The sequence below is a fragment of the Salmo salar genome, chromosome ssa21, assembly GCF_905237065.1.
Source record: "Salmo salar chromosome ssa21, Ssal_v3.1, whole genome shotgun sequence".
In the NCBI taxonomy this organism is placed as follows: Eukaryota; Metazoa; Chordata; class Actinopteri; order Salmoniformes; family Salmonidae; genus Salmo; species Salmo salar.
The window spans coordinates 5,804,703-5,824,161 of NC_059462.1; the positions used below are offsets into that span (position 1 = coordinate 5,804,703).

At 41.9% G+C, this 19,459-nt stretch overlaps 2 protein-coding genes across 9 annotated transcripts in view; one reads left to right on the plus strand and one right to left on the minus strand.

Moving 5' to 3' along the window:
• ppp2r3b (protein phosphatase 2, regulatory subunit B'', beta) overlaps positions 1-7,404 on the plus strand; it is a 65,198-nt gene extending 57,794 nt beyond the window's left edge. For 3 of the 6 annotated variants that reach the window (XM_014163832.2, XM_045704372.1, XM_014163837.2), the window contains 6 exons: positions 68-116; positions 388-477; positions 614-789; positions 2,922-3,040; positions 3,147-3,253; positions 6,138-7,404. In XM_014163832.2, coding sequence (XP_014019307.1) covers positions 68-116; positions 388-477; positions 614-789; positions 2,922-3,040; positions 3,147-3,253; positions 6,138-6,258 — 662 coding nt within the window. In that variant the 3' untranslated portion in view covers positions 6,259-7,404. Of the gene's footprint in view, positions 1-67; positions 117-387; positions 478-613; positions 790-2,921; positions 3,041-3,146; positions 3,254-3,632; positions 3,698-6,137 lie in introns of all 6 variants that reach the window. The other 3 variants (XM_014163834.2, XM_014163835.2, XM_014163833.2) reach the window with 3 other exon arrangements.
• A 3-nt stretch (positions 7,405-7,407) lies between these two features.
• Positions 7,408-19,459, minus strand: part of si:ch211-269e2.1 (cohesin subunit SA-2) — a 51,289-nt gene continuing 39,237 nt past the window's right edge. For all 3 annotated transcript variants that reach the window (XM_014163828.2, XM_014163829.2, XM_014163830.2), the window contains exons 20-32: positions 18,837-19,037; positions 18,621-18,697; positions 18,405-18,492; positions 18,101-18,181; positions 17,898-17,990; positions 16,714-16,888; positions 15,206-15,345; positions 13,792-13,893; positions 11,860-12,014; positions 11,511-11,639; positions 9,394-9,605; positions 9,100-9,178; positions 7,408-8,820 (exon numbers count right to left, since the gene is read on the minus strand). In XM_014163828.2, coding sequence (XP_014019303.1) covers positions 8,688-8,820; positions 9,100-9,178; positions 9,394-9,605; positions 11,511-11,639; positions 11,860-12,014; positions 13,792-13,893; positions 15,206-15,345; positions 16,714-16,888; positions 17,898-17,990; positions 18,101-18,181; positions 18,405-18,492; positions 18,621-18,697; positions 18,837-19,037 — 1,665 coding nt within the window. In that variant the 3' untranslated portion in view covers positions 7,408-8,687. The remainder of the gene's footprint in view (positions 8,821-9,099; positions 9,179-9,393; positions 9,606-11,510; positions 11,640-11,859; positions 12,015-13,791; positions 13,894-15,205; positions 15,346-16,713; positions 16,889-17,897; positions 17,991-18,100; positions 18,182-18,404; positions 18,493-18,620; positions 18,698-18,836; positions 19,038-19,459) is intronic.

The following is a 19,459-nucleotide window of genomic DNA, read 5'->3' on the forward strand; positions in this document are numbered from 1 at the left end:
AGTAACTCGCGTCACATTGTTATCTTGCCTAGTTTGTGAAATGTATTTATTTTCCTATGTTTTCCAGCTATCTCCCACAAGATGATTGAAAGAATATTTTCTGGGACAGTTACCAGGTAAGAGACATTAACTAATTAATGGCTGTTATGACGTTCCACACTGTGTTCTGTATAGACTCCTTTCACTGAGTTGAGGTTGGCTTGGGTCCCCTGTGTGTTTTTCCTTAGATAAACGCAACATTTAATCTACTATTGTCTAAAGCTCTGTGTAGATACTGCTATTTTCTAGAAATAAACAAATATTCCCTGCAAATGAAGCTTGATAGAATTGAAGGTGAAATTGGAGTGGTGTGTTTGAGTGTTGCCCTACCCATCTCTCTCCTCCCAGGGATAGACGTCTGCGTAAAGACGGTAGGCTGAGCTACGCTGACTTTGTCTGGTTCCTCATCTCCGAAGAAGACAAGAAGACTGACACCAGGTACTACATACAGTAACACCAGTCTCACATTGGAAACAAAATAGTCCCCCACCCCCCTCTATATGGAGTACTGATTTGTTGGTGATACCACTCTATCCTGTGTATCTAGCCTGTCTCTCTCTTTCTCCCTCCACAGTATAGAGTACTGGTTCCGGTGTATGGACCTGGATGGGGACGGTGTGTTGTCTATGTACGAGCTGGAGTATTTCTATGAGGAGCAGTGTGTGAAGTTGGAGACCATGGCAATCGAGCCCCTGCCCTTCGAGGACTGTCTCTGTCAGATGCTCGACCTGGTCAGGCCGGAGGTCGAGGGTCAGACACCTAAACCCAAATTATAAAAATGTTTCATTATGACATGCAGACAATAGATATGTGTTAGCAATGAAGTAAAGAGCTAGCATGCACACACACCAGTACATCACAGCGACTGGGACAAATAGTAATACATTCCTGCACTGAATGAAAGACTGACTAATCAAAGGGTTCTAACCTCTACGTATTTACAATTTATTTGACAGCACAGTCAGAAATTAGAGAAAGAGATGCATGTAGCGGGACAGACAGATGAGATGGGCTGAGGCAGGATTCACAGCCTCATTCTAAAATGTATTAAATTGTCCCCCCCCCCCAATCTACACACAATACCCCATAATGACGAAGGAATAACAGGTTTTTACAAATGTTAGAAAATATATTAACAAGTTCAATTAAATATCACACTTACATAAGTATTCAGACCCTTTACTCAGTACTTTGCTGAAGCACCTTTGGCAACAATTATACCCTTGAGTGTGATGCTATAAGCTTGGCACACCTGTATTTGGGGGAGTTTCTCCCATTCTTCTCTGCAGATCCTCTCAAGCTCTGTCAGGTTGGATGGGGAGAGTGTCTGCACAGCTATTTTCAGGTCTCTCCAGAGATGTTCCATCGGGTTCAAGTCCGCACTCTGGCTGGTTCACTCAAGGACATTGAGACTTGTCCTGAAGCCACTACTGCGTTATCTTGGCTGTGTGCTTAGGGTGGTTGTCCATAGGGTGGTTGTCCTGTTGGAAGGTGAACCTTCGCCTCAGGCTGAGGTCCTGAGTGCTCTGTAGCAGGTTTTCATCAAGGATCTCTCTGTACTTTGCTCCGTTAATCTTTCCCTCGATCCTCGCTACTCCCAGTCCCTGCCTCTGAATAACATCCCTGCAGCATGATGCTGCCACCACCACCCTTCACCGTAGGTATGGTGCCAGGTTTCCTCCAGATGCGACACTTGGCATTCAGGCCAAAGAGTTCAATCTTGTTTTCATCAGACCAGAGAATCTTGTTTCTCATGTTCTTAGAGTATTTAGGTGCTGGGCTGCCATGTGCCTTTTTACTGAGGAGTGGCTTCCGTCTGGCCAATCTACCATAAAGTTATTGTTGCAGTGCTGCAGAGATGGTTGTCCTTCTGGAAGGTTCTCCCATCTCCACAGAGGAACTCTGGAGCTCTGTCAGAAAGACCATCTGGTTCTTGGTCATCTCCCTGACCAAGGCCATTCTTCCCCGATTGCTCGGTTTGGCCGGGCGGCCAGCTCTAGGAGTCTTGGTGGTTCCAAACTTCTTCCATTTAAGAATTATGAAGGCCATTGCGTTCTTGGGGCCCTTCAATGCTGCAGACATTTTTTGGTTCCCTTCCCCAGATCTGTCTCGGAGCTCTTAGGACAGTTCCTTCGACCTCCATAGCTTGGTTTTTGCTCTGACATGCACTTTCAACTGGGACCTTTATATAGACAGGTGTGTGCCTTTCCAAATCGTGTCCAATCAATTGAATTTACACAGGTGGACTCCAAGTTGTAGAAACATCTCATGCATGATCAATGGAAACAGGATGCACCGGAGTTCAATTTGAGTCTCATAGCAAAGGGTCTGAATATTTAAGTAAATAAGTTATCTGTTTTTTACTTGTAATAAATTGGCAAAAATGTCTAAACCTGTTTTCGCGTCGTCATTATGGGGTATTGTGTGTAGACTAAGGATTTTTTTTTATCCATTTTACAATACGGCTGTAATGTAACAATGTGGGAAAATGGAAGGGGTCTGAATACTTTCCGAATGTATTGTGTGTGTGTGTGGTCCGGAGTTGGTACTCCAGCACACAACTATGAATGCTAGCCTAGTTTGATGCCACAAGTAGCTGTTAGTTCCAGCGCGTAGCATTTTTAGACCGAAGCTTTGGTAATTTGCTAACACCTTCCCACCTTCCCAGACCTGGGTGAAAAACACATACTATATGCCACAACTGAACATGTTTGAGGTGTGTTTGATTTAGTCTGAGACAAAAATGACTACAGTATTGGTTCCAATGTACCAGGTAAACTAAATCAAGCGCAGCTCAGGTATTTGACCTAGTTTGGGGGCACCACTAAATCTTGAAAAGCAGCCGAATTGGGCATAAAAAAAAAGATTTCTATTCTCCCCAGGAAAGATCACCCTACGGGACCTGAAGCAGTGTAAGTTGTCTCACATCTTCTATGACACCTTCTTCAACATCGAGAAATACCTGGACCACGAGCAGAAAGACCCCTTCTCTGTTGTAAGGGTAACTATTGACTATGACAGGATGTTATTATTACGCAGGGATGATATGACATCAGAGGCTGTGGGGGATGATGGATAATGGAGTTTTGTTGGTTGTCTTTTGTAAGGAGGCTGAGACAGAGGGCCAGGAGATCTCGGACTGGGAAAAATATGCAGCGGAGGAGTACGATATCCTGGTTGCTGAGGAGACTACTACTGATCAGTACAACGACAGGTAAGACGGACGGACTGACTACACTCAACCAGTGTTCTATAATTTACTGGACAGAATCGCAGAAGCCTGTTGTTGATTTAATGACAAATCTCTCATCAGTATCTGTTTCTGTAGAGGAGAAAGTCAATAGTTGAGTTCAGTTGGTTAGGGGACTGACTGCTCTCCTGAAGGATAGTTTGTGCTTTGACCTATTTTGCAGTAGGAATGCCAGGGTTAGTGACTGGTGACTAAGCCAGGGTATCACTGTAGATGTTATGTATGTTAAGTTTTTCTTTGTTATGGCTTGACTTCAGGAGGCTTGCTGTGTTTGTGTAGAATGATTATAGGGGGCCAGTGTGAGGGACAAGGCTGTTAACAGGCTATTGTGTGGTGGTTTTAGGAACACCACAAACTTCTAAAGACAGGCTGGGTAGGATGAGGGGAGAGGCTGCTTTGCCTGGCCAGGTAAGAGACCAGGGTGTCTGTCTATCCTCAGGGTGCAGGCTCTCTCTCACTCCTTCACTCTCTCCATGCTCGCTCAGTTCCAATTCCACCCCTAGCCTCTAGGTACATGTCTAAAAGGATTGGATAGGTAGTAGTGGGTAGGTACATGGTAAGCACTCCACCTTGTCCTCTGATAAGCTTGGGTGTATTTTTTTGCCATAACTACACTCTTTCTACACTCTGTTCTTTCAACACCTAGGACATAGGGAGGTAGGTAGGGGCTACAGGCTGAAATGGAATTGATATGGCAGCTGTGTTTCAAAACCAATCCCTTCCTCAGCACTCTCAGTGGAACTCTTCACCATCAGTATTTTTCCCACCTGTTGCTCCTCCTGTTGCTGTCCTGACCTGTTTCTCTTGAACGATGGTAGCTCCTCCATGGAGTTGATCCCTGCATATCTACTGTACTACTTTTTGTCCTGTCTCATGTAGGTACTTTCCACCTGGCTACACCTACCCTGGCCAACAGCTCTGCACCCCCCCACAGCAACTTGACCAAGCCTCCCCCACTTCTCCTTCACCCAAATCCAGATAGCTAATATTCTGAAAGAGCTGCAAAATCTGGACCCCTACAAATCAGCTGGGCTAGACAATCAGGACCCTCTTTCTAATATTATCCACTTCAATTGTTGCAACCCCTATTACTGGCCTGTTCAACCTCTTTTGTATCGTCTGAGATCCCAAAAGATTGGAAAGCTGCCGCGGTCATCCCCCTCTTCAAAGGGGGAGACACTCTAGACCCAAACTGTTATAGACCTATATCTATCCTACCTTTCTAAAGTCTTTGAAAGCCAAGTCAACAGATCACCGACCATTTCAAATCCCACCGTACCTTCTCCGCTATGCAATCTGGATTCCGAGCTGGTCATGGGTGCTCCTCAGCCACGCTCAAGGTCCTAAACCATATCATAACCGCCATCGATAAAAGACGGTACTGTGTAGCCATCTTCATTGACCTAGCCAAGGCTTCTGACTCTGTCAATCACCGCATTCTTATCGGCAGACTCAATAGCCTTGGATTCTCAAATGACTTCCTCGCCTTGTTCACCAACTACTTCTCATAAAGTTCAGTGTGTCAAATCGGGGGGCCTGTTGTCCGGACCTCTGGCAGTCTATGGGGGTGCCACAGGGTTCAATTCTCGGGCTGACTCTTTTCTCTGTATATATAAATGATGTCGCTGGTGATTCTCTGATCCACCTCTACGCAGACACCATTCTGTATACTTCTGGCCCTTTGGACACTGTGTTAACAAACCTCCAGACGAGCTTCAATGCCATACAACACCTCTTCCGTGGCTTACAACTGCAAGTAAAACTAAATGCATGCTCTTCAACCGATCACTGCCCGCCCGCCCGTCTAGCGTCACTACTATGGACGGTTCTGACTTTTGTAGTTGTCCACATATTCTAAGTATCTGGTTAGACTGTAAACTCTCCTTCCAGACTCACATTAAGCATCTCCAATCCAAAATGAAGTCTAGAATCGACTTCCTATTTCGCAACAAAGCCTCCTTATGCTGCTAAACATCGTAAAACTGACTATCCTACCGATCCTCGACTTCGGCGATGTAGTTTACAAAATAGCTTCCAACACTACTCAGCAAATTGGATGTAGTCTATCACAGTGCCATCCGTTTTGTCACCAAAGCCCCATATACTACCCACCACTGCGACCTGTATGCTCTCGTTGGCTGGCCTTCGCTTCATATTCGTTGCCAAACCCACTGGCTCCAGGTCATCTATAAGACTTTGCTAGGTAAAGCCCCGCTTTATCGCAGCTCACCATAGCAACACCCACCCGTAGCACACGTATATTTCACTTGTCATCTCCAAAGCCAACTCCTCTTTTGGCCGCCTTTCCTTACAGTTCTCTGCTGCCAATGATGAACGAACTGCAAAAACCACTGAAGCTGGATACTTATCTCCATCACTAACTTTAAGCATCAGCTGTCAGAGCAGCTTACCAACCATTGCACATGTACACAGCCCATCTGTAAATAGCCCATCTAACTACCTCATCCCCATATTGTTTAATTTTTTTGCTCCTTTGCACCTCAGTATCTCTACTTGCACATCATCTTCTGCACATCTGTCACTCCAGTGTTAATGCTAAATTGTAATTTTGCCACTATGGCCTATATTGCCTTACCTCCCTAATCTTACTACATTTGTACACACTGTATATAGACTTTTCTATTGTGTTATTGACTGTACGTTTGTTTATCCCATGTGTAACTGTTTGTGTCGCACTGCTTTGCTGTATATTGGCCAGGTCGTAGTTGTAAATAAGAACTTGTTCTCAACTGGCCTACCTGGTTAAATAAAGGTAAAATAAAAAAATGCAATGGTTTTATTTCACAATGTTGGAAGAACTTCTCTCTCGCTCATATATTCTCTGTAGGTATGACAATGCTCTGAGTCACATCTCCAGTGAATTGGGTCTGAGGACAGAGGAGAGACATTTCTTTGAGATCCCCAACCCTCACTGCAATCTGGACTTGGATGAGGACGACTTTGAATGACCAGCACTGGGAGACCAACAAAACAGGGAGAAGAAGCGGCTACGGGCTACAGGACATATAGCAGTGTGAGCAGTTGAATGCCAAACCAGAACCACAAACGTTCAAACTAAACGATGGTACAGATACGATCACACGGTTAACTCTGAACCACAGACACTCGTCAAACTAGGAATGAAAACAAGCGCTACCACCAAACTACAGGACAAACAAACATCACATGGTTACTTAGTGGAAGTTGGCAACCACAGGAACAGGAAACGCCCACCAGACTCTAGGCAATACAGGAAGAAGACACATTCTGTGGTGGGAAGTAGCATCTTGATCTGCCACACAATGCAGGTGCCGTTACCAGCTCTTACCTTTAAGTAGAGGACACTTCAGTCCATGGCCTCAAAGACCCCCTCATGGTTTGCCTTTTCTTTCTTTACTCAGTTAAGGTCCAAACACATTGTTGCAACAGAGTGATAAGAGAAAGGTGCTGCCGTCATCTTAGCAGTGGTGTTAAACATACACTAATTGGTTTAAATGCTGGTTCCTACTGGGTCCTGGCTCAACACTTCTTGGTTGTGACTGTGGTGGCTCGCGAGGCAATTCAGGAGGCCTTGGGTGGGTTGCAGCGTAAAACATTTAGGTCATTAGGAGATACGAGACGCTTTTTGGTGGGTCGATCACAGCATGAAACAGTTTGGTAACCATTAGACGAGCCACTGTAGCACACTTAAATGATTAAGTTAATATCCCACATCAATGACAAACATTTTTGTTACTCATTCTTAGGAATTGGCTAATTCAACATTCCGGAGATATGAACCATATTGAGTAGTTTCTGGTCTGATTGCAAAGTAAAAAGGTATGGTCTACCTGCTGGGAGGGGCAGTAGAGTGCTGGAGCTCAGTCCAAATGCCTCGCAAGGCACAGACAGTGTCTAACTGTACAATATTGAGTTCATCAGTATAACATGTCATATGCTTTTTTTGTGTGAGATGGGGTTATAAATTTGAAATCTAAACTGTAAATATTTATTTTGTGCTTGCTGTGTTGCAAAATAGGTGGTCAGATTTGTTTAAATAAAGTACATTTTACTTCCTGTAAAGTATCTTTTGTTCAAATAAAGATTGTGGCATTTCTTCATGGAAAGAAGCAAGAGCATTTTGTGCGAGTAATATTTATTGATGGTACTATTTCCAATGACACAAGTCAATTAAAACAGGTCTGATCAGTTACTATGACCACACACCCTTCCAGACCACATTGTTGTGTAAAAATCTACCATTAGAACAACAAATGAACAGTGGTGTGTTTCAATAACAATCCTATTTAGATCTCACCTACATTATCTGAGCCATAACACAATCACCTACTAGCTAGGGCACATCTACAGTTCAATCTTGTACAATACTGGTACAGCAACCTGACTCATTGATAATCATTGTCTATATGACCCTAACCCCATACACACACACACAATATGCTTATTTTATAATCAAAACACTGGCACCAAAATAGCATTTGCTACGATTTAAGTTGGCATTTTCATGAATATGCTTTTAGTGTAAAAACGAGCCCATTAGCTTTCCCTAAAAGCTGTTGATATAAACAATCGAGTCATGCTTTGTACTCATTCTATCAAGCTTGAGTACTATTTTTATCATTCTTTAGTATCTAGAGGGACTTTTCCCAAGAGCGAAGACCAATTTATGGGTCAAATATAACAGCACCAGCAGATGCATTGGTTTCAATACAAATTAAAAAGAGCTTATATCCATAATGCACCACATACTTGATTCCCGGACAATTACCCAATGTAATTAGTCTTAACCTACCATTGGTACAGCATCTTCTCTAAGGAAGACTGTCAAATTATGTCTACATGGGCTGGAAGCTGTTAAAAAAAAAAAAAACTTTGTCAAAGAGCCAGTTCTATTTTGACAGTTGGTTTAAATAAGGTTACAGAAAAATACTCCAACCATGTCTCAATAGACTAAAGCGGCTTGCATGTCTCATCTCCTTTCCTACATCTGGATGGGGGAAAGCATACACCATATTACTTTCACCCATCCTATTTTCTTCCTCTTTCAAATCAGTGCCATGAAGGAGAGGAAGCAAGACTGTTGTCCCTTTTGATAACTAAGATGCGTATAAGGGTTTTTATCTACTCCCTTCAGATGTCCAGCCCTCTATTCCATCCCTGTCCAGACACGACCCCTAGCCACCTGTGTAGTTCCTAGTTATGTTTAAATAGTTACCTCGTCCATCGACTCGGTACTGGTACCCCAAGTTATCGTTACTCATTGGTGTATTTATTATTACTTCACTATTTTCTTTCTCTCCTCATTGTTGGGAAGGGCCCGTAAGTAAGCATTTCACTGTTAGTATACACCTTTTGTTTACAAAGCATGTGACAAATTTGGTTTAATCCATCTTCTAGTTCACAGGTCAACCTCCACGGTGTCCACATCCAATTCCTCGTTAGCGTGGAACGGCTCCTCTGAAATCACTATGGTCGGCGGGGGTTCTCTGACGATGGGACCAAGCTCAACCTCTGGCTTCCTGTCCTCTGGGCTGACCGGGTCAAAGACATAATTCATAGAACGATTATACTCTATGGTAAGAAACAGTGAGCCCTGCTTGAATTTTTTTATTTATTTTATGCATCCCTTCTTGGGGAAGCAATCACTGATCTGTATGTGATTGAATGAGTTAAGGCAGTGTTTCCATCAAGGTAAAACAGAAAGAAATAAGTATTTGAAAGGAGTAAAAACTTGGCCAGAGTTGGGATCAGTTCCATCTCCAATCCACTTAATTCAGGGTTAGGGTTGGGATAAGTGTTAGGGTTTCTACCTTGTACTGCTGCTGGCCTTATGGGGCCTCCTTACTTTGGTCTCAGTAGAGGTAAGAGCAGACGGGGACCTCATGTCTCCTATCAAAGACAATATACATTTCTCTATCAGTCTGCTCAATCGAATATGTTCTGTGTGCATAACGATCTTGCCGGCCTTTTATGGCACTCTGAAAACTCAATATGCAAGAATAAATCCTATACAAAGCAATACAAAGTGCAATTACTCATGGAAGTCATGTCATGGTGGGCATCATGATCAGAAGATCCCTGTCGGATGATGTCAAAGTACCTACCATCAGCAGTAGGGCTGTGTCTGACAGAGGGAGAGCGTGAGCGATTGGCTAGAGACGGTTGCTTTAGCGTATCAGAGCTGATGAAGGACACAGCATCTTCCCCCTCAGCCCCAGTAGCCAATAAGGAGGCTCGGTAGTAGATGAGTGGCAGCCAACACTCCTCTCTGTTACTGATGGTCTGTTCACTTACGTACCTCTGTAGGTAGGTGTAACTGGAGGGAGAGAGGGACAGGTTTAAGCTAGTCCACTGACACACAGTCTTTAAAGGTCCAATGCAGCCATTTTTATCTCAATCGTTACCAGAAATGATTTTATATTAAGTACCTTACTGTGATTGTTTTGAATTAATATGGTCAAAAAGAAACGCATAGCTTCTTAGCAAAGAGCAATTTCTCAAGCAAAACTTTAGCGAGGACTGTCTGGGAGTGGTCTGAGTGGGGAGGGGAAAACTAGCTGTTAGGAACTCTTTCATATTGGTCTATTAACTGCCTGAAATTTCAGCCTATTTTGGTGGGATGGAGTTTTGGACTGCCTGGTGACATCATCAGATCTAAAAAGGCATTATTTTCAGTTTCACAGTTTTATTCCAACCTCCATGTGGAAATATATACAGTACTAGTCAAAACTTTGGACACCTGCTCATTCAAGGGTTTTTCTTTATTTGGACTATTTTCTACATTGTAGAATAATATTAGAAATCAAAACTATGAAATAACACATATGGAATCATGTAACCAAAAACAACAGTTTAATCAAATTATATTTTAGATTCTTCAAAGTAGCCACCATTTGCCTATGACAGTTTTGCACACTTTGCATTCTCTCAACCAGCTTCATGAGAAATGCTTCTCCAACGGTCTTGAAGGAGTTCCCACATATGCTGAGCACTTGTTGGCTGCTTTTCCTTCACTCTGCGGTCCAACTCATCCCAAACCATCTCAATTGGCTTGGTCGGGTGATTGTGGAGGCCAATGTCATCTGATGCAACACTCAATCACTCTCCTTCTTGGTCAAATAGCCCTTACACAGCATGGAGGTGTGTTTTAGGTCATTGGTCCTGTTGAAAAACAAATGATAGTCCCACTAAGTGCAAACCAGATGGGATGGCTTATAGCTGCAGAATGCTGTGTTAGCCATACTGGTTAAGTGTGCCTTAAATTCTAAAATAAATCACCATCACACCACCTCAATGCTTCACGGTGGGTTCCATGCTTCACGGTGGGTACTACTCTACATCCAAAAATGTTGACACATCAGACAGATTTCCACCCGTCTAATGTCCATTGCTCGTGTTTCTTGACCAAAGCAAGTCTTCTTATTGGTGTGGTTTACTTTGTTGCAATTCAACCATAAACCTGATTCACGCAGTCTCCTCTGAACAGTTGATGTTGAGATGTGTCTGTTACTTGAACACTATAAAGAATTTATTTGAGCTGCAATTTTTGAGGTTGGTAACTCCAATGAACTTATCCTCTGCAACAGAGGTAACTCTGGGTCTTCCTTTCCTGTGGCGTTCCTCATGAGAACCAGTTTCATCATAGCGCATGTTTTTTTGCGACTGCACTTGAAGAAACTTTTCAAAGTTCTTGACATTTTCCAGATTGACTGACCTTCATGTCTTGAAATAAGGGTGGACTGTCATTTCTTTTTGCTTATTTGAGCAGTTCTTGCCCTAATATGGACTTTGGTATTTTACCAAATAGGGCTATCTTCTGTATACCACCCCTACCCTGTCACAACACAACTGATTGGCTCAAACACATTAAGAAATTCCACAAATTAACTTTTAACAAGGCACACCTGTTAATTGAAATGCATTCCAGGTAACTAACTCATGAAGGTTGAGAGAATGCCAAAAGTGTACAAAGCTGTCATCAATGCAAGGGTGGCTACTTTGAAGAATCTCAAATATATTTTGATTTGTTTAACAATTTTTTGGTTACCTCATAATTCCATGTTATTTCATAGTTTGTCTTTACTATTAATCTACAATGTAGAAAATATAGAAAAACCCTGGAATGAGTAGGTGTGTCAACTTTTGACTGGTACTGTATAAACTCACTTTTTGACTGCACTTGGCCTTTAAGCATGTTATACAGAGAAGAGAACACACTTACACAATCTTTTTGTCTGGTCTGAGGAGCTTGCTGGAGAACTCACTGAGGATGGTGAGGTAGGAGAGGTACGGAGGAGAGGGCTTCTCTGCTCTCTGGACAAACCCCTGAAAAACAAACTCTATACCGTCCCTTCACACACACACACAGAGAGAGGAAAAGTGAATGAATGACATGAGTGCATTGAGTGTAGGAAATGTGCTAACAATTGTATTATTAGTCTAATTATTATGAGTATTATTTTAAACAAATGCTCATAGTACTGGTGTGGTGAAATGAGGCCTCGGAAACCACGATGAAAAACGTTAAGGGGACATGAGTGTGCATGGTTATGAGGGTAGTGTTTACCTACCTATGGATCAGAGCGAGGGACTCTCTGGACTTTGTCTGGTCCCAGCCGAAGGTGAGAGAGAAGCGTCTGGCCAGCTCCTTGATGCTGCTGAATGTTTGGACACCTGAGCTACAGGTGACTCCACTGTCCTGCTCCTGCTTCAGACGCAGGAACAACTGAGGAAAAAGTGAGAGACATCACTGATCAACTTGGTCACAGTTTTGTTCAATTCATGTCAGCTGAATCTAACTCTAAAGTGTACTTTACTCAATTTAGTTCAGTTCAGATAAACTCAGTTAAATCAAATCCAACTAAAATCTGATCAGCTCAATTCAATCAAACTCAGTTCTCTCCCTCATTTAGACCTGAATGATATTTGCCATCAATTAGCCAGCCAACTAAAGGACAACACATACCCATATACTGCAGAGCTGAGTGAGGCATCCCCTACAAGCCACTCCTCCCTCCTCTGTGTTATCTGCCATTAGGCCTTACCCAGGCCTTTACAATTAGTCTGTATTGGTGTCATTTAAAAACTTTACCATGGGAAGAACACATTCTATGGATAATAAAAAATATAAACGTGAACATCTAAAACCTGGAGGCCTGGATAGTGCCAAAATGTCACATTTCCCAACTTTAATTATTTCTCAATAATTCTTTTGGATACAGATTTAAAATGCATACTCAAAAGTACGCAAAAGACAGAAATTACCAAACTACAATACATTTTAATAAAAAGTTAGCAAAAATAAATAATCCCTTGCTACCAGGGAAAGGAAAATATCACCCTGGTTAACTCTTTAGTTATATCCCAGTTGACCTATTTGCTTATTTGTACAAAAAAAATTACATTTTATTTGGAACGGTAAGCCAGACAACATTAAACGAGCATATTTATATAATGAATGTGAATTCAGATAGCAGAAATTATTAAATATTAAAGCATTAGACCTCTCACTAAAGGCTTCAGTCATACAAAAGATATAGTGCGGAAATTACGGTATAAGGCGCAACTTTTTTCCCACGCTTTGAACCTCGCGGCTTAAACAATGCCGCGGCTAATATATGGATTTTTCCCGCTTTAAATTTTTTTGAAAGGAGATGACTTCAGTGGTTTCAGTGGACAGGAGGAGGAAGATAGTGACCAATGACTTTCTTGGTAGGCTACTGTTTACTGCTAATTTTTAATTTTTTTGTTACAAGCCGTGTTTCGTTAGCCTGTGTAAAGTTCATTTGTTTCAATGTACCGGTAGGCACCTGCGGCTTATAGACATGTGCGGCTTATATATGTTCCAAAAAAAAATAAAAAAATAAAAATTCAGTGGGTGCGGCTTATATTCAGGTGCGCTCAATAGTCCGGAAATTACGGTACTTAAATCCAAACTGGTTCTCTGGCAGATTAGTAAGAATGGCTGACCTAATGTTCACGAATGGTCTTTTCCCCTTTCTTCAGATTACAATCTCTCACTTTCGGTTATTTGAAAATGTAAAAAATAGCTATTTTTAAAACAAGCCATAGAAAGTTGGTTGCAATTTCAGTTTAATCCACCAGAAAAGACAGAAAAATAACATATGGTTGAACTCATATTTTTTATCAATTAGCATATGTTTTTGGAAGAAAAAAAAGATGGTATAATCTTTGCAAATGATAAATAGGACTGGTGGAGGGTGGCTACTTTTAAGAATCTCAAATATAAAGCTTTTGATTTGTTTAACACTTTTTTTGGTTACTACATGATTCCATATCTGTTATTTCATAGCTTTGATATCATCACTATTATTCTACAATGTAGAAAATGTGTCCAAACTTTTGACTGGTACTGTATGTATGTATACATTTTTTTTTGGGGGGGGGGGTTGTTGGAATGCGCCATGTAGGGTAAAGGGAAGGGTGAAACATGACGTAAAAAAAAGAGGTGAAGGGGTAGAGGGAGGACAACCCTGGCCAACCTGTTGCAGACAGAGCACCAACGTGCGAGCACTCTCTATCTTATCCATCTGCCGCGTTCTGCTCAGAGTCTCCTTAATGATGTCACCAAAGTTGTTATAATACTGCAGAGAGAGAGAGAGAGAGAGAGAGAGTATCAGTGGTGAGAGTCATATCGGAGCCTTTCATGTGGCGTCTGGCCTCTGCCCCCTCGCCCCCATCATTATTTTTGAATGACTACCTCATCTCTGTACCCCACACATACAATTATCTGTAACGTCCCTCAATTTCAAACACAGATTCAACCACAAAGACCAGGGAGGTTTTCAAAGGGCACCTATTGGTTGATGAGTAAAAACCAAAAAAACTGAATACAATCAGCAATGTTCTACCTTGACATTTTGTCCTACCCAAGTAGAAAACATAGTGTCTTCAGAAAGTATTCACGCCCCTTGACTTTTTCCACATTTAGAATTTCTGAATTTAAAATGGATTCAATTGAGATTTTTTGTCACTGGTCTACACACAATACCCCATAATGTCAAAGTGGAATCATGTTTTATTTTTAGAAATTAATTAAATAATGAAAACCTGAAATGTCTTGAGTCAATAAGTATTCAACCCCTTTATTATGTCAAGCCTAAATAAGTTCAGGAGGAAAAACGTGCTTAACAAGTCACATGGACTCACGCTGTGTGCAATAATAGTGTTTAACATGATTTTTGAATTACTACCTCATCTCTCTACCCCACACATACAATTATCTGTAAGGTCCCTCAATTTCAAACACACATTCAACCACAAAGACCAAGGAGGTTTTCAAATGCCTTGCAAAGGGCACCTATTGGTAGATGAGTAAAAACAAAAAAAACGGAATATCCCTTTGAGCAATCAATACACCCAGCCACCTTTCAACAGGACAATAACCTAAAGCACAAGGCTAAATCTACACAGGAGTTGATTACTAAGAAGAGTGATTGTTTCTGAGTCACTTAAATCTGCTTGAAAATCTATGGTAAGACTTAAATTATTGTCTAGCAATGATCAACAACCAATTTGACAGAGCTTTAAGAATTTGGAAAATGATGGGGAAATATTGTACAACCCAGGTGTACAAAGCTCACAGCTGTAATCGCTGCCACAGGTGATTTTAACATGTTGACTCAGGGGTGTGAATACTTATGTAAATTAGCCATTTCAGTATTTAATTTTCAATACATTTGCAAAAATGTCTAAACATTTTCTACTTCATCATTATGGGGTATTGTGTGTAGATGGGTGAGGGAAAAAAAATATGATATTTAATCTGTTTTGAGTTCAGGTTGTAACAACAAAATGTGGAATAAGTCAAGGGATCTGAATACTTTCTGAATACACAGTATATATCCCTTGAAATATGTATATTGTATGCAGAAATGACTGTGATAGTAGCGTTACCTTCATGTAATACTTGAAGAGATCAGCAGCCATACTCATCTCCAGCACCCCGTGTACTATGAGTTTACAGTAGCCTGCCAATAAGCTCCTACGTCTGTGGAGCGCCTCCAACCTCCCCTCACCAGACTCCACATCACTACCTGAGAGAAAGAGAGAGATGCAGAATGAGTAAGGGGAAGAGGGGGTGAAAAGGATGAACAAGAGGAAAAGCAAAAAAGAGAGAAAAGAAAGAAAGGGGGGAATGAGAGACAGATGAGGGAAAGAGTGGTTTAGTTAGTTTCAGGACAATGGGTTTAACAGGTGGAAATAAGTGACAACATGCAACTATAGTTATGACACCATGTGGGTTCAATCTTTCACAGAGCCAATAAAACACTCTCAGAGGTGAACCAAAGTTAATGCTATTTTCTCACGGAAAAACATTGCCCTTATTTCATAACTTAATGCCTTTGCCCCGAGACTGATCTCCAATCCACCACCTAATAGAAAACAGTGTCTATACTATAATGGCCACGAAGTAAATCAAATAACACAATAGATCTTTATTACATGTTCCATACCAATAGTCCCATATTGCATTTGTTTGAACATATGAGAAATTCCTTCCTGTGCGCTTATTGACTTATCTGGACTATCCGTGTGAGGACGCAATATGTTTCACATGAAAGAAACTGTCGTCAAGTGCCATTGATTATGAATGCCTCCTCTTGATCATCAATACTCACACAGTAAATGGCCCACACAAAATAAATTCTCGGAGAATAAAGCAGTGCATGTAGTTTCTATCGATCCAGTTTCCTTTTTGTTTAAATAGTCATTTTTTTTTTAATATAACTTTTCCCACTGTGGAATCTGTAAAAATATATCCAAACGCCATACAAAGCATCCATAGACACGTCACCTAACAAATACTTATGATCTCTTGGACTAATGACACACTGTATAATGAGTCTGTGTAGCACTGGGTGTGTATTACTGGCTTTCCTACGGGATTTGAAGTCAACTGTTAGGTCAGGTTTGAGAAGTAGAATATGAAGTGATTTATAGCCCAGGAGCACCTCTGTGTAGATCCATTATCTTACAACTGTGGCTGTGAATGTAATATCTGAATGTATTATCATAATTAACTTAACAGAAACAGGGAGTGAACTGTAAACCTGTGACATACTGTACATCTGTACCATCCTACAGTCTGACAAAGAAAAACAGTGCCATCTGCTGGAGAAAGGTACAAGTGTGTAAGACACACAGGACGAAACAAAGGGACAGAGGTGCCATTTTCTCTAGCCTCATCTAGTCTACGGATATCATTTATCATCATCATTGCACTCTACCGACTTAATACATTCCTGCAAACTTTGGACAAACTCCTATTGATTTTTCAAGTTTGGGGAGAAGGGGTGAGCAAGTCGGGTAGAGGTATGGTAAGAGGGGGGTGCATTTAGCTCGCTCTCCCTCTCCAATAGAGTATCTACAGTAATCAGAAGTAGAGTTGTCAATGGTCTCACCCCTGCTGTGGCTGTCGTACTCTGCTCCAGTGAAGACGTGCTCCAGAATGAAGGCGAGCAGCGCCCTCTGAAGTTTCGGGTCGGGAGTGTAGAGCAGGGGACCGTAAGACGAGGGATCCCACACTTGCAACTGGTAGTTGTGGGCCGTCAGGACATCACACAGAGACAGGAATGCCTGGGGTGGGTGAGAAAGTGGTGGAGGGATGGAGAAAAATAATAAAAAAGAGAGACCATCAGAGAGACAGGAGCAAGACAACATATTAGTTAGTTTCACAGTAAAGAGACAAGTAGCCAACATTCAGAGAACTAAATATATATTTTAACTGACTTGTGGCATGGTTGTCAAAACTGTTTCTGCTTTAGCTAACTCTTTAGTAGTTGTCATAATGAATGCTAGCTCACGCTAGTTGTACCCTTCACAAAGAGAGCAGATGAACCACCCAGTGTCAGTGAGGCTATCATACACAGAGATACTGTAGATAGGAAGGCCTGAGCGGTTGAGGACACAACCAGTGATGTAGAATCAATGGTATGTCCAATGGTGTAAGCAGCACATTGTCACACATGCTGGAGCCACTGAAAGGCAGAAACAACAGAGGAAATAATCGTATAAATAATGTTTGTTCTTTAAAGGGCTAATAAAGCACATTTTGACTATAGTTCATTTTTACTCATGGGAAGCGATTGCTGATAGTTTATTAGTTTCACTAATTATCAGAATGAGGTATGGGGGTGGCGTTGTAATAAAATCACTAAGATGTAAACGATAACAGAGTCACTAGGACAGTGGGATAACAAAGTTCACTAGTCAATACAGTACGGGTCCATTTAGACAAAATGTATTTTATTTATATAACTAGGCAAGTCAGTTAAGAACAAATTCTTATTTTCAATGACGGCCTAGGAACTGCCTTGTTCAAGGGCAGAACGACAGATTTGTACCATGTCAGCTCGGGGATTTGAACTTGCAACCTTTCGGTTACTAGTCCAACGCTCTAACCACTGCCGCCCCCAAAAAATAACATGGAGGCTAGCAGTCCTGTGTTAAGACCCCTTTCATTGAGCCTGCATTCTGTGCCAGACGGACAGGATTTACACTCTTGGGACTATTCCATTGAATCCAATGCACCAGTGCAGCTAAAGTATTTAAAGGTTCCGATTAATAGTTCTGCTGTGTGTCCTACCTGCTCCTTCACACTCTGATCGTTGTGGGACAGACAACGTAGACACTTCTCACACAATGCTCTCATCTGACTCCTCTGGGCTACAGCCTTTTCCTGCACACACATACACGGTCAGTCATAGCATTCAATACTTCAGTACAACCGTACAGGAAACTAGCTAACTGTAAATAAAGCCGGACTAGCTAACTGTAGGAGGTAATCACCCGTGAGGTCAGGGTTTCTCTGCTGGTGTTGAGGTTCCAGAGGACAGAGTAAGATACACACTGCAGGGCTTCCACTGTCAGCTGAGAGAGAGCGAGCGAGAGAGAGAGAGAGAGAGAGAGAGAGAGACATGGTGTTCTCAACTAGGTTGAGTCCTGATTGGTGTTTTATACTTCAACTGTACTGTAAATGTCAAAAGTTTATGTGATGTTCCATATAGGAAAAGCTCAGGGTTAGTAGGACGTGACTGGTGTGATGTTATTTGACAGAGGGTGATCATAGTATACCCTGCCCTGAGCTATCTACCTGTGTAGGTAATCCACCATGAATGATCTCCACTGAGAGAAGAGGAAAGACCTGCTCATACAGTCCCCAACGAGACAGGTCCTGGGCACTACAAGAAAGCAGAGCAGGTGACACACACACACACACACACACACACACACGAACGCAGCCATGATCACCTGTGTGCATACACAGGCACAAACGCACACACGCAAACAAACACACACATTATCTTACTTGTGGAAAGCAGTGAGTTTCTTCAGTGTGGATAGAATCTCTCCTGTCTTTTCCTCATCAGCAGTGAAGTTGCCATTCTGAGAAGAGAGAGAGAGAGAGGTGGGAGTGGAACATGGCAACAGATACATAACTCAATCGCCACTCTGTATTAAAGAAACTGCCTAAAGAAACTACAGATTTTTATGTATGTGTTACACATGGCATCTCTGTGCCTACCTGCAGTGTGTCACCCAGCAGTGCTGCCAGTCTGTCTGCCCAGCATTGGACCACTGCGTCTCTGACAGGTCGTGCCAGGGGGTGCCAGGCTGATTCCTCTCCACACAGGCTGAGGTATGAGCGAGCAGCCGCCTCCAGCACCGCAGGGTCAGTGTGGAGCTCCAAAACAGCTCCCATCTCAGCCAGCAGGCCTGACAACGCCTGGAAGGAAGGGGGACGGAGAAATACTCTTTAAAACAGGGTTGTTCTGACATTTTGTTTAATTTTGGGTGTATATGTAAAACAACACACTGGCATTGGTGATCTCAAACAAATGGTTGGGTCAATAGACCTTCATGGAGGTTTAACTTTAACCCCTGATCAAGGTCTATGGACTAAATATGTTTTGGACCATTGAAAATACTGTGAATCATACAAGAATGCTGGAGATCTTTTCCTTCTCAAATCTGATTTAATAGTCTCACCAGCAGAAGGTTCTAAGAGCAGTCTGCAAACATCAGGATTGCTGAGAAGTACATAGCTCACATGTCCCGTACACTAATACAATAATAAATTATTACTAGTCTTGTTATGTATTTCTCACTTATTCATCTCTATGGTATTTGTTTAACATTTTCTTGTTA